At 40.3% G+C, this 13,463-nt stretch overlaps 1 protein-coding gene across 1 annotated transcript in view; it reads left to right on the top strand.

Annotated features, from left to right (window-relative positions):
- Nucleotides 1-13,463, top strand: part of scara5 (scavenger receptor class A, member 5 (putative)) — an 87,941-nt gene that overhangs the window by 36,775 nt on the left and 37,703 nt on the right. Inside the window, exons 4-7 of the mRNA XM_051409774.1 lie at nt 3,581-3,780; nt 4,725-4,903; nt 5,800-5,926; nt 6,030-6,198. Of these exons, the coding sequence (XP_051265734.1) occupies nt 3,581-3,780; nt 4,725-4,903; nt 5,800-5,926; nt 6,030-6,198 (675 nt within the window). The remainder of the gene's footprint in view (nt 1-3,580; nt 3,781-4,724; nt 4,904-5,799; nt 5,927-6,029; nt 6,199-13,463) is intronic.

Below are 13,463 nucleotides of genomic sequence, written 5' to 3'. Positions count from 1 at the left end.
GTGATTTCTAACGCTGATCGATTGTTCCTTTAGGCGGTGAAACCAGAGGAAACAAAGCGAGACACACGGTGGAAAATCTATTCAGATGTGTTCTGGCAACAAGATATGATTATGAGTGTATGTGTCTTCACTCTAATAGCACACAGTTGTCCTGAACTGTGAGAACCCACAGACCCCAAACAGTCTGTGGTTAAGAGCTGTAATTCTGCACCTTAAACTAGCAAAACCTCACCGCGGTTCCTCTGACAAATTTCAGAAAATTTGGAAAGCGTTCCTGGATTACATTAACACTAAGCTCTGTCCCACTGCTCCATCTGTAACTTTTAAATTATCCTTACAAGATTATCTGACAGAAATGTGGTATTCACATATATTTCTGTCTCTGTTGGGAAAACTGTGTGTTTCCCAAGCGTCAACATTTCAGAAACTATGTTAAAAAGACCCGACCACCGCAGTGCTCATCGAGTGGATTCAGAAACACAAAGTGTGGCTGTCCTCCTCCTCTTCTCCTTCATCATCTTCTTGTGGTTTGTCCTGTTATACCCACACTTGCAGTATTTGAGTCAAGTGCTTACTTGTATTTCAGGTAACTGTCACAGTAGAACTGCAAGCATGTGGAGGTTAATCATGTTCGGTTAATTAGGGCAGTGGATCCTAACATCAGGAAAACTGATCATCTCTGATCAATATTCACAGGAAAAGATCAGCTCAAAATTCCTAAAAATTGCTCGTTTTACACAAACTTCCTGCAGTTATTAAAAGTTGTTCTGTTCAGTTATTGTTATTAAACAGGTGAGTTATATAAAATTCACCCTCTGTACAGTTGTTATTGACGGATAGATTAACTATAGAGACCAAAACTGTGTTTTCAACAAGGCTGTAAACATTATTTCTGCTGCAAAGTTGGACATTTTAATATTTGACCTTATAGAGATTGACTCACTGCTGGTGTCAACCTCTAGTGGCCGTAAGAGGAAGCGTCTCTGTTTGCTTTATTTGCCATCCCCAGAGTTTGCCACTTGGTAAAGGTGCTCAAGACCCTAAATTTGAGTATTAGAACCAACTTTTATACACAACTTCACATCTTCGGATTGACAAAGACGACCAGAGTCACTACAACCAGAAGTTGAAAGTGGACCTGTTCCTCTTTTTTATGCTTTGAACTACAGATGTAATGATGATAACCCACCATTTCTGTTTTAACTCTTCTTCTCCAAAATGTATTATTATCAGTTTTTGCTGCTGATCACATAAATTTGTGATTTCTCTAATCATGAGAACCAAACTGCACAAACCAAGTTTGCATATCGATAACTGTTCTGGGCTTTCCTCCATGTTGATTTCCAATCCTGTCCAGTACAGATCCGGCATTGGGTCAACAAAAACATAGTCCTTCTCCATCTCCATGGCATTTTCCATCTTCTCCTTCTCTACTTTTTTCTTTGTCTCCCTCTTCCTCCATCATCTCCTTGGTATTGCTCTTCACTTCCTCTTCCTATTCAAGGAGAAACTCAGTACAATCAGGTTTTGGTTGAAACAGCACAACCTCTGACAGATCATTGTTTAGGAATCAAGCACCGTGTACAGCGGAGACATTTCAGCTTATTTAGTTTTTCAGGTCATTAGGAATAAACCTAACACACATAATGAGCAGGAATTCAGATGGTTTGTTTGCAGCAGTGTGGCTTCGCTGCACTTTTATTGCTCTGAGGTCATGCAGACGTTTCTTGGTCACACACACACACAGATAAACACACTCATAGATTCGTGGAGCATTCAGAGAGTTTGTAATCTCGGGCTGTTAGGGGCATCAGCGTGTCGGAGAGCATGTGTGAAGGGAATTATCTGCTTCCTCTCGTTTGCCAAGTTATCCCTTTTTTTCTCCATCTGAGGTTTTTTGCGCACATTGGTCCCTGCTGTCCCGCGGAGAGGATGTCGTCATGGCGTAACGCTGAAGATCTGGTTTCAAAATATCTCCCGGGCTATCGAGCCGTTGCCACGCAACACGCTCTCAACATAACATGAAGCCGAGGAGCTTTTTCTCATTAGGCACGGTCGAGAACAGAGAAAGAGCAAAAGAAGTGGCCTTTATGCCACAGCCAAAAACAAGACAAGAAAGGTTCGTTGGTAATATGTTAACTGTCAGCAAATGTGATGTTTCAGCTAAATAAACACGTGTGTAATTCACATCATGTTGTCCCTGAACTACACAAACTCTTAAAGGGAAACATGTTGTTCCTCTTTTTTTATTTTTAGCTTCTTTCAGACTTGTGTTCAAAAGATCAAGAGAACAAACTGCTCAAAACAAAGTACTCAGATCCTTTACTTAAGTAAAAGTATCGGTTTCTGAACATAAAATGACATTATTACATTGTTAACTCTGATGCATGTTTTAAAACTACTGGTTCTAAACCTTGGGGCCGAGACTCCTTTATAGGGTTGCAAGATAAATCTGCATGGTTGTGTGATGATTAATGTGGTAAGAAAGAATAAAAAACTAACTTCCGGACTGAATCCTAATGATAATAAACTATATTAATAAACCACTTCTGATGAGTTTTGAAAGTGCTTTGCAGACATAAGATTTCTGGGTTGGAAATATCTTCTTCTGTCTTTTCAATTGTTAGTTCTTCCAAATGAAGTGAGCATTTATTGAGAATGAACTCTGTGTGTGCTACCTTTTTTATCTTTTCAACATTGAAACTAACAGTAGTTGTCAGATAAATGAGTTAAAAGTATTACCCTGTGGAGTAAGTTCTTTGCTATTCCAACATTGTTTTATGGACCCCAGTATGAGGAAATATTCAAATACACTAAAATAACAAATTTCTGCAAATAACTGCATGTTTCCTGCATAAAGTGGTGCTCATAGATTCCAATTTCATTCAGATCAGAGGTCAGAAGATCCCTTTGAAAATAGCCATGACAGTTTTTCCTTCATCACAACTTTGGAACGTTATTTAGCCCCATTACCAACATGTCAATGGTTGCGTTAGGTCATCTATTTTCATATGAAATTGGTATTTTCACTCTAGCTTGAAACCAGCTACAGCCTCTGAACCCCCCCAGAAACACCCACCCCTGTGTAAGTTCAGAGCACAAGTGCCTCAAAATTGTTCTTAGTTACTTTCCATCAATGAGAATCCATACGTCATATCTTTCTTTAAAAAAAAAAAAAACTCTGGTAAAGCTCTCTCTCCTGTAAGTATTGGACGAACAGCAACACGCAGAGGCCAACTTCAACATCAGTCAAAATGAAGACAGAATTTCCACAATATGTCGTCAATACAGCACCAAGAACCTCGCAGTCAGCCAACTCTGAAACTGCTTTTGAAGTCATAAAAATATTTAGGCCTTGATTTAACAAAACAATACATTCAGCGAGAATAGACAAGCAGAATTAGTGCAGGCGACTGGCTCAACATCTGCTCTGCATTAAAGTGCTGGCGTGCTCCAGGCTGACAGTAGTGATTGATAGTGAATGATACTCGATTTGGGGACTTTGCCGTAGCCAAGGGATCAGTGAATCAACACCCAGAACAAATCTCTCACTCTCTTTCTTTCTCTTTCCCCTCCCCAGTCTCTCGTTCCCAGGTTTCTTCACAGCGCCAGGAGGTGCTCATGGAGAACGTGACCCGGATGTCGGAGCGCTCTCGGCTGCTCCAGCAGACCCTCGGTGAGTCGTCCGCTCAGGCCGACCTGCTGGAGAACATCTGGAAACTGGAGAACCTCTTCCAGAACCACAGCGACTGGCTGCAGAGGCTGGAGATCCTCATCAAGGTACCACACAAGAAAGAGGACACTTTTACATACCTGGGATCTGTTACAGGTCATGAAAAGAGGTTAATGATGCATTCAGGGACATTAAAGGATCAAAATTCTCCAATTTGTCTCCAAACAATAGTCATGTGCCCGGACGAATATTGAAGGTTTTACTTCCTGTAATTACTCTTCCTGTTTCCAAACAGAGGTGGCAAAAGTACACAGAGTCTCCAGATACTTGTGTTAAGTACTGATTCAACTTTGTTACTCAAGTAAAAATAAAAAAAGTACCGGCTCTGAAATGTCTCTGAAGGACGTTTCCTCTGACTGTTTCTGTGCAGTCTTCTTGTCTGTTTCATCCCGTTACGTCTGCCATGTGTGATATGCATCAGTCTTGATATTAGGAAGGTGTGCATGATGCAAACAACAACAGCAAAATCAATATAATTACCCTCAAGTGCATTAAAACTAAACTAAATAGCCTTTTTTTTGAAAATGTAAGGAGTAGAAAGTACAGATATTTATGTGAAATGTAGGCAGTAAAAGTAAAAAGGTGTTAAAAATGAAATACTCAAGTACAAATACCTGAAACAACTACTTAAGTACAATAACAATGTACTTTGTTACTTCCCACCTCTGTTGCCGAATGACGTCACATTGCAGCAATTTACCTTCACCGCTACGTCTCTAAATCCTACACACTGGACCTTTAATGTGGCAGTAATATTAAGAATGACTGAATTTTGCTGATAATACTTTCATACTTTTACTTCAACCTATTACGAGGAGTTTTTAACTGGTTATGAGTCTTAGTTTAATACTGATGCCTTTATATAAGCTACATAAACCAACAAAACCATCAGAGAGAAGAAGTTTCTGTATAGTTGTTCTTAATGTCTGCCACTGAACACACCTTCCAACTGACTGTGATATGAATCAAGACGTTGCTCTTTCACCCACAGGGGCTGGAGGTGGAGCTGAGGAGCATCCAGGCTCACTCCCTTCAGTCGGAGGGTTACCTGGTGCAGCTGGACGACAGGTTGTCCTCTCTAAGCAGCTCCGCCGGCAGGAACGTAACGGGTTTGACCGCGGAGGTGTCCCGAGCCTCCATCTGGCTCCGCGAGCAGGATGTCCTGCTCAGGTACACATTTATATCACACTGATATATATTACAGTATATATAATGGAGAGAGCTTCCGGGTCAGCGAAGTACCTTAAACCTGCATTCTTTTTAATGGCCAGCAGGGGGCAGCTCCATTGGTTGCACAAAATAACTCTGGTAGTAGTGAGTCTTATGGAGAAATGAGCCGACTTCTCAGTTGATTGATGAGCTCAGTAAACAGTTTCCTGATGAGTTTATGGTCTCAGTCTCTAGTTTCAGTCTTCTTCCATACAGCATGATGTTCATTTAATAAATGATGGTCCCATTTAGAGTAAAATGTCAGAAATTTAACATCAAAGTAAGAACCAAAACTTGTGTATTGATAGTTTATGTGTCAAATTTGATTTCCTTTCATGTTCTTGACCTTGAACAAAGTTATTAAATCATTTTACATAGGTGGTCCCGTTTAACCTTGCGAAGCAGCTGGACTCACAAAATCATGAGAGAATCCATCTTGCCAGGCAGTAGTTACAGACCAATGGGCGTCCTGTGAGGAATTACTGGCATCTACAGATTTGGTTTAACGCTAGGTGTGCGTGAGAAGTGACTAGGTGCTGCTAGCATCAGTTATATCAGAACTGGAGAGTATTTCTTTATTGAAAGAAGAGCAAAGAACGACACTGAGGAAAAGATGTTTTCACTCTTCTCCCGACTGGGTTCGATAAGACTTTGACTACGTTATATAGCAGTCAAAGTTTGCCGGTGACTGTAGAGATGGTTCATCCAATCAGCTTCCAATTTTTTTTTTAAAGTGCCTGCCAACAACAACTTCCCAGATGGTTCTGTGCAACAAATCATCTGGCACTGTCAGGTGTAACTGCATCACAATAAAGACTAATGAATTAATTAGATCTTCTGTTTGTGTTTTCTTTCAGGGAAACCTCAGGACAGATGAGCCGGCTGAGAGAGAAAGTGGACGAGATTAACTGGACGGTTGGAGCTGTCAATCACACCTTCAGCAATGACATCAGTATTCACCACCTGAAGATACAAGACTTGCAGGTTCGACACATTAAATCTACCACTGCAAACTGTCTTTAAGATACTGGGGGGATTTATCTTTCATTATATTCCTTAACCCTCCCTCCTCCTGTCTCCTGCTCAGATCCAGATCAGCAACATAACGGAGGACACCAGCACTTTATGGGTGACCCACATCCACACTGAGGCTCAGCTGAGGAACGAGATGGAGATCCTCAACACAATCACAGAGGACCTCCGCCTGAAGGACTGGGAACACTCAACTGCCCTGAAGAACTTCACCGTAATAGAAGGTCAGTTAATAAAAATGCATGTCTGAGTGCAAACAAGCACCTTTTTTTATACTTTTATTTAACGAGGATTTGGGCGTTCTCGAAGGGGAACAAGTCGTTGCTTCATTCTGGCCCAAGTGTGACACCAGAGAGGCTCTTGAGAAATACAAGTGCCTCTCTTGTCGGCCCAGAGGCTCCTTCTAACTGCCCCTCAAGGCTGCTCGTCTGCAGTAAGCATTGATTTGGTGATTTGTGGGTCAAGATGTGTAGGTTAGAACATGGATGAATTGGGTTACATATAATCCGTGTTCTACTAAAGTAATTTTAACAGATTATGTTTCCATTTCAATAGAGCCCGACCAATATTGGCTTTTTGAGACTGACATTGATTTTAGAGGGGAAGAACTCACCAGTTACCAGTGTATATAATTGGCAGATTCGTTCTCAGAAGGCTGCTTTCTTAAACATTTAACGTTAAAGAATATTTGTCCTTTAGCATGTTAAATAGTTTAACATGTAGTCTACATTATCAACCAATTGAGAACTGAGAAAATAAAGAATACAGGATGCGGATGACATATACGATATACTGATACAATACCGATATACTGGTTAGGGCTCAGCTGTCAATCATGACGTAAAAACTTTTTTTATATCATCAAATAACTAATTACAACCAAACTTATCAGAAAAATTAACACTTGACAAACATCAGCGTGACAAGATGACCTTAAATGACAGAAACCGTCTTTGGGAAACATTTATTTATCGTGTACTTTGTTAGTTTGTCCCATCTGTTAACATGGAGGCTTTATGAGCTATACTGCACTCAGCCACCAGGGGGAGGTAAGGATGTTTTGGCTTCACTTTTGGAGAGCTGTCACGCCGTCCATCTTTTATATGTCGGTGCTGCTAACCAAGACAGTAAGTGTAGCTTATGTGTAGGAACAATAGTCGTTGCTACCCTCTGGTGGTCGGGAGTTTTAATAACTGGGTTAAAATAACTGTATGCATTAATAAGATAACTGACGCAGATATTTAACAGTGACGTGAAAGTTACTTTTCCAAGTAAGTAAATACTTTCAACAGTACAATGGTTGTAGTTAATTTAGACTCTATCTAGACATGTTGTCAGCAGGATATGATCAAAACCTGAAGATGTTTTTCCCGGTTCAATCACGCCGAGCCAAGGACATGTGTTTCCACTGAGTCCTCGCAGCAGGTGATAGCCGTGTGCCGCATTGTTGTGGTCCTGCTTGGTAGCAAGGCCAACGCAACCAACCTGTGAGGGCAGTCCCTCTCTAAACCAAAACCATGTCCTGTGACTTCACATCTGTGTGTGAGCTGGTGACTAAAGAGGACGTTTTTTTAAAAAAGCTTCTCAGTACTTTTGTAACTGGAAACTAAATCTCTGTGGTTTGGAGTTTGGTTTCACTCTTGCATACCTGTCAGTGCTTTCAAATATTTACTGTTTAATGATTCAACATGCTTCAGCCACACTGGAGCTGTTTTAAGTTACTGCTGATGCAAACTGAATGTCTGCCGCCGCTGCTTCACATTAAAAACTTCCCAACAGCAACATATCTGTTGATCTGCACAAGATATGGATGTACACTGTGTCATTTGGTCCACGGATCAGGTTTAAATATTGCAGAAAAGAAGAGAGACGAGTGCAGTGAGCTGTAATGTGAAGAGCTGCAGGCAACAGGTGACTACTGTTTGTGTGATAAACACCAGGCGAATAGCTGGGGTTGCTATCAGAAAACAGCATAAGTTACAGATAGATAGAGTCTTTGTTGCCACAGTCAATACGTAGCCTCACATGAATACATAGAAACACATCATAACCACCAGAATTTACACATTTATACACATATAATTGACATAACATTTACACATGACGGCAACCGTTGATGGGTTGAGGGTCGTGTGCGATGGTTGTTGAGGTCTGAGAGGTGGTAGGGAGAACAGTAATTATGGAGACGCTGTGTGTGATGTGTATAAGTTTGTTCCTATTGGAAGAAGTTAATATGTTAAAGAAACGGGGGGAACAGTCGAGGATAATGAGTTGGATTATGCTTTTATAAAGCAGCAGCTTCTGAATGTCAGTGGCTCAGTTTTTATTGTCCAGAGTGATTCAGTGTCAGTCATTATTGATGCAGGCAGGGTTGTATAGGCTGTACTGTGGGTGCTGAAAGTGAAGATTACTGGGTATGATTGGCTCAAATGCCCCTCAGGTTGGCTCAACCTGAAGCCTGATCCAAATCCTGGGCAGGGACGAGCCCATGATTCATTTTCACATCTCACCATTAAACATGGCACTCCTGATCCACATATAAGGTAGTTTGGCAACATAAAACAATAGATTAGTTACTAAATTGCAATTTTATTTCGGTAAATGTGTGACAAACAGCTTTATAATGAAGTAACTGTAAACTGTAGTGCTGCAGAGACGCTCTGGACTACAAATCTTGTTCTCCAGATTTAAGAAAACATGCTTGTTTGGTACAAACCCCAAAAGGTTTTTCAGTTTTTCCAAGAAAGTTTCGATGAAAATTGAATTTGTGATGTAAAAATGATCCCCCTGTCAAAATAAATACAGTATGATGTTTTTACCATTTCATGCAGCCCTACAATGACTCAGTGCTGGCAGTAACTCATTACTAGTAATACTATTGCAGTGATAATATTACTTTCCCCAGTAACTAGTAGTGTAACTCATTACTAATAAAATTCCAGTAATAATATTACAATTACCCCCCAAAAAAATAATGAGTTACAACCTTACTTTTGTTGGCACCCCATACCAATCACAACCTTGGATTTATTTTTGTAATTGTGGAGGAAACTAGTTTGGAAATATTCACATTACTTTGACTTAAACCATCGTAAGTCTAAATTTTGGGGAAAAGGGACGCAGTTACCAATTTGAAATGTAACTAGTTGTGTAAGTAATTACTGCTGGCAGGGAGTAATAAGTAAAGACATTTTTGAGTAAGTAGCCCAACACTGCTGCTACACTGAATATATATCAAAATCATTTGAGAGTAACTGAAAAGTTTATTTCATTGAACGTCAGTTATGAAAAGAGCTTCAACAAAACTTTACTGCTTCACAGAAATTAGCTCATTGTGGCAAAAAAGAGGAAGTAAATACATAAAAAAAAACATGAAAACAGTAGATAAAGGAGGGACTTTATGAAGAATAGTCCACAGTAGAAAAACACACGACAAAGACAATCAATTTCCTGGAAGTAAAACGTGAAATTAACAAAACAAGACATTGTCGTCTGATGGGAATATGAAGATCTATGTGCGACTAACAGAGCAGGAATACATGAAAAACACGTGAACGCAGCTGGAGAACGTGAGAACTTTAACTCTTAGTGTAATGAATCCCTTTGGGTGGAACTTTCTGCTCCAAAAAGATCATTTACAAAAGTTCTGAGCCAGCGCATGTTTCTGGTGAAGTGACCCTAGCATGCAAATGTGATTTTACACCGTGGGATTACTACCCCGGGGGATTGAGCAACTCCGAATGTTCTTCCTCCAATCGGCTCAGATCTGATTAGTCCCGACGTGGTACGACTCTCGCTGCCAGGGCACAAAATGACTTCCCTGGCTCGTTAAAATCAGAATAGGTATGCTATGATGTAATGCTGGCGGGCTGATTGATGGCAACTCAAACTGAACGGGACCCCTGATCTCGTGTCTGCTTCACATGTGGGTGGGATGCCGTTTCTCCCGAGCCTGGAAACAATTGTGGGTTAAATTTAGACGCTACATCCAGAATGAAAACTCAGCCACTCGGCTCTGTCATTAGTTTTAGCTCCGCAGCCCATTTGTTTGCTGTTAGCTCGCAGTCACCTTAGCCAAGAAAAGTTTTACATCTCTATCCATGTTTATCCTCTTCTCTTCTGTTCCCTTCTCGTTCCTCCTTTTTCTTTCTCTCCCTCCTCTCTTTCTCTTCTTCTTCGGTTCATTTTGCCTTTAATTTCTCTGTGACTCACACAGCGATGTTCATGCCACACATGTTACTTGTTGTATTAATGATAATGACACATGAGAAGCTGTTTAAAATGGATGGGTTTTTGATGGGAGGCAAAACTCTTACCTCTCCAGGTGGTAAAACACAGTATTATTTACAGTAACATGTTCCCATTAAGAGAACATGTATCAGATTCATTTGATTACAACTTAAATACTGTTTATGTATGAGATTTCAGTGATTAGACATTTGGATATTCAAAGGTCAGTGCCAACATTTTGAGGATTTATGTTGTCAATAATGAAATAAAACATATTTGGTGCTTTATCCAGAATATATTTGTTGTTATAGAGTTATAGAGTTTTTGACCTCTAGTAGTGCTATGCAGCTGTTTTTTTAGCAGTAGGTCCCCATTTTGTTTGTGTTGTGCATGAGGATGCACATACAACAGTCCAACAGTTTCAATAATGATCTATAGGCAACAGTAATAAGACAAGAAACACTTCAAGCTAGTAAACATGGACGTAAACAATGCTGCAGTAGGTGACTTGAACATACACAAAGTAAAACCTTCCTCTCCCACCACAGCCACAGCAGACTATGTGGATGTAGTCTCTCTGTGCCGCATCCACAGGTTTCTGAAGAGCCGTTGTGAAGCTCAGTGTGGTCGTCTCTGGCCGTCACCAAAGACGTAGAGCTGAATGAAGCCTGCAGTGTGAGAGGAACTGCAGTGTGTTTTGTTGTTGGCAAAGGAGAAATAGGAAGTTTATTAAATTGCTGCTCTTTACAAAGCTTCTACTGAAGCAAGAGCAGGAGGCAGCGTGTGTACGAGCAGTGATTGACGTTAGAGACTCCTTGTGGTTCTGATTGGATGTTTTCTAGTAGGTACTCGTAAGGGTTCTCGTAAATGTTATTAAGAGGAGGAGCCATGTTTTTTCACAGATTAAAGGGCCGTCCATACCACGAACGCAAACTTTAACAATAACTATAAATATGTCTTTTTATAATAAATTGTCCACACGACAGTGCCATCAATATCATTGGGATCACTTTCAGAGCGATTAGTTTGAACAGTTGAATCTGAAGAGGAATTAAAGGGATACTGCAGAGATTACTTAATATTTGGGTACTTTTTGGAGACAGATTAAAAAAGAAATACATGCAGCAGAGGCCAAAATGTCTCTTTAGTCTGTCGTATGAGTCAAGCTACAGAAACACTGGATCCTGCAGTTTCCATAATGTAACTCATGGTGTCTTTTATTGGCCTGGTAAATGCCCACTTCTTTTAAACTGACATATAATATAATAACGGGACCTGTCTACATCAAGTTTCTAATTGTCTGTCACTTCAGAGTTTTGGACTCTGGCATATAGAGCATCGGAGAGCTTTATAGTAGCTGCACCTTAAAATACAGAGAACGAGGTCAGTTTATTGTATATCAGCTGTCAACAACACGACCAATCAAGGTGTTTCAAAGGAAGAAGAAACAGTATAAAGCTCAATGTGGACTCTGAACCCTTAGGATGTTTTTCCAAACCTGAGCTTTGATTGTTGCTTTTGTATGTAGCTATAGTTTTCACATGCTTTAATGGAAACATAATCAGCTTACATTTCTCATATCTAATTCACAGTGTTTCTCCAGGTTTTGCCAGGAGGTGACTTCATACCTCATTAAAGTCCAGGGTCTTCACAGGGTTTTCATACAGCAGCAGTGACATGTAGAGATTTGGATGGATGATCTGTTGTTGCCGAAAGCTGCTGAGCTGCAGGAGTTTGTGCTGAGTTAGTCATAACGTTACGAGCTGAGGCCTGGAAACATTTACAGCCTCTGTGTCGTCTGATGGCCATTAATGTACATCTTGAGTGGCATGTTTGCTTTACTGGTGAAGAGTCCTGTAGCTCCGCTGAGGCTTCACTCACATTTAACTCACAGTCTTTGCTGTCTCTCTTCTCAATGATAACCATTGAAATATATTTCACAAAAGAGGGAAAACAAACATCAACAAAGCATGGGAACCAAATAGGGAATACATTTCTTTGCCTGCTGACTTTATGTCCTTATACTGTCCTTATAGTCTGTTTGCCAGCCAGTAGAGCCTCATTGTGAAGTTTTATGTTATAAATGTGCAGTATGGGTCCCCAGCATTTAGAAAATGTCTGCTGCTAACTTGCATATGTTGGGAAATTAGCATAATTAGATATATGGACAATATCTCAGGGGTTGCTGAGGATGCTGAATTCATTTCTGACATCCACAAAGTACAAAATGGCTGTTTAAACCAGAAGTGGCCAGGTGGGCTGATTTTGAGTAGTTTTGAGTCAATTTGAGGTATTTCATATGCTTAATACATAACCGCAGTGGCAAAGACACAGGACCAATGACCATTCACACCAATGACACTGAGCTTTCTTCACATTCAGATTCAGCACGGTCAGTTACATCCAAAGTAGACAATTAGATTAATCCAGATCCAGATGTGGCGTCTTTTCTGTAGATCCTGGCATACACTTCTTTCTTACGCTGCTTTTGTAGTTGTTTTTGGACGCACACATAAGTTCAAATATTTTCAACTTTTCAGTGCATCAATGTCACACTGGGCCCAGACAGCCAGTCCAATTAAGGAAGAGTCAGGCTCTACTACGTGACCATTTCCTTACTGTTTTGATGCCATTTACTACGCGGGTAAAAAGGTTAGCTAGCAGTTGGACTGTGAGAGAGCTACGCAGCAGGGGTGTACTGGGGATAGACCCAGGTAAACTCTTTGAAATGAAGCCAAAGTTTACTCATCTAGGGATTCATCTGTGTGATCAGCCCCTTATATGAGAAATGAAAGAATCCTTTTATATTTCTGAGATATAAACAATGAATATTCCTTTTCTTTGTAAAGGTGAAACTGAAAATACAACCCTGTCAACTACAGAAAACAGCCTCATACCTTTCACCATGTCTTCTCTGTTACCTTCTGACTCTGATTCTGATTCTGATCTGACCTTCTTACCTTTTTCATTTTCTGACACAAATCTTTGCACCTTGCTGACGCGAGTGACGTCAAAAGAATTTCTCTGCTGTTTAGTGGAGTATCATGATTCTTTTTTCATCTCACTGATTTGAATCTTCATTTATAGTATAAAGCCTAGTCTCTGTAAAGCCAAGACAGTTTGTAGAAAGTCGCTGTAGTAAATCCTCCATCAGAACGAATCACCTTTCATCACATCCCCGTCCTCTTAGATTAGGGACATACGTTGAACATTTTAGCCTCCATCTGACCACAGTTTTGTCCGTCTGTTCCTTGTTATA

This window comes from Dicentrarchus labrax, unplaced genomic scaffold (assembly GCF_905237075.1).
Source record: "Dicentrarchus labrax unplaced genomic scaffold, dlabrax2021, whole genome shotgun sequence".
Classification (NCBI taxonomy): domain Eukaryota; kingdom Metazoa; phylum Chordata; class Actinopteri; family Moronidae; genus Dicentrarchus; species Dicentrarchus labrax.
Note: the sequence above shows the minus strand (reverse complement) of the source record. Positions and strands in the feature narration are given on the sequence as shown.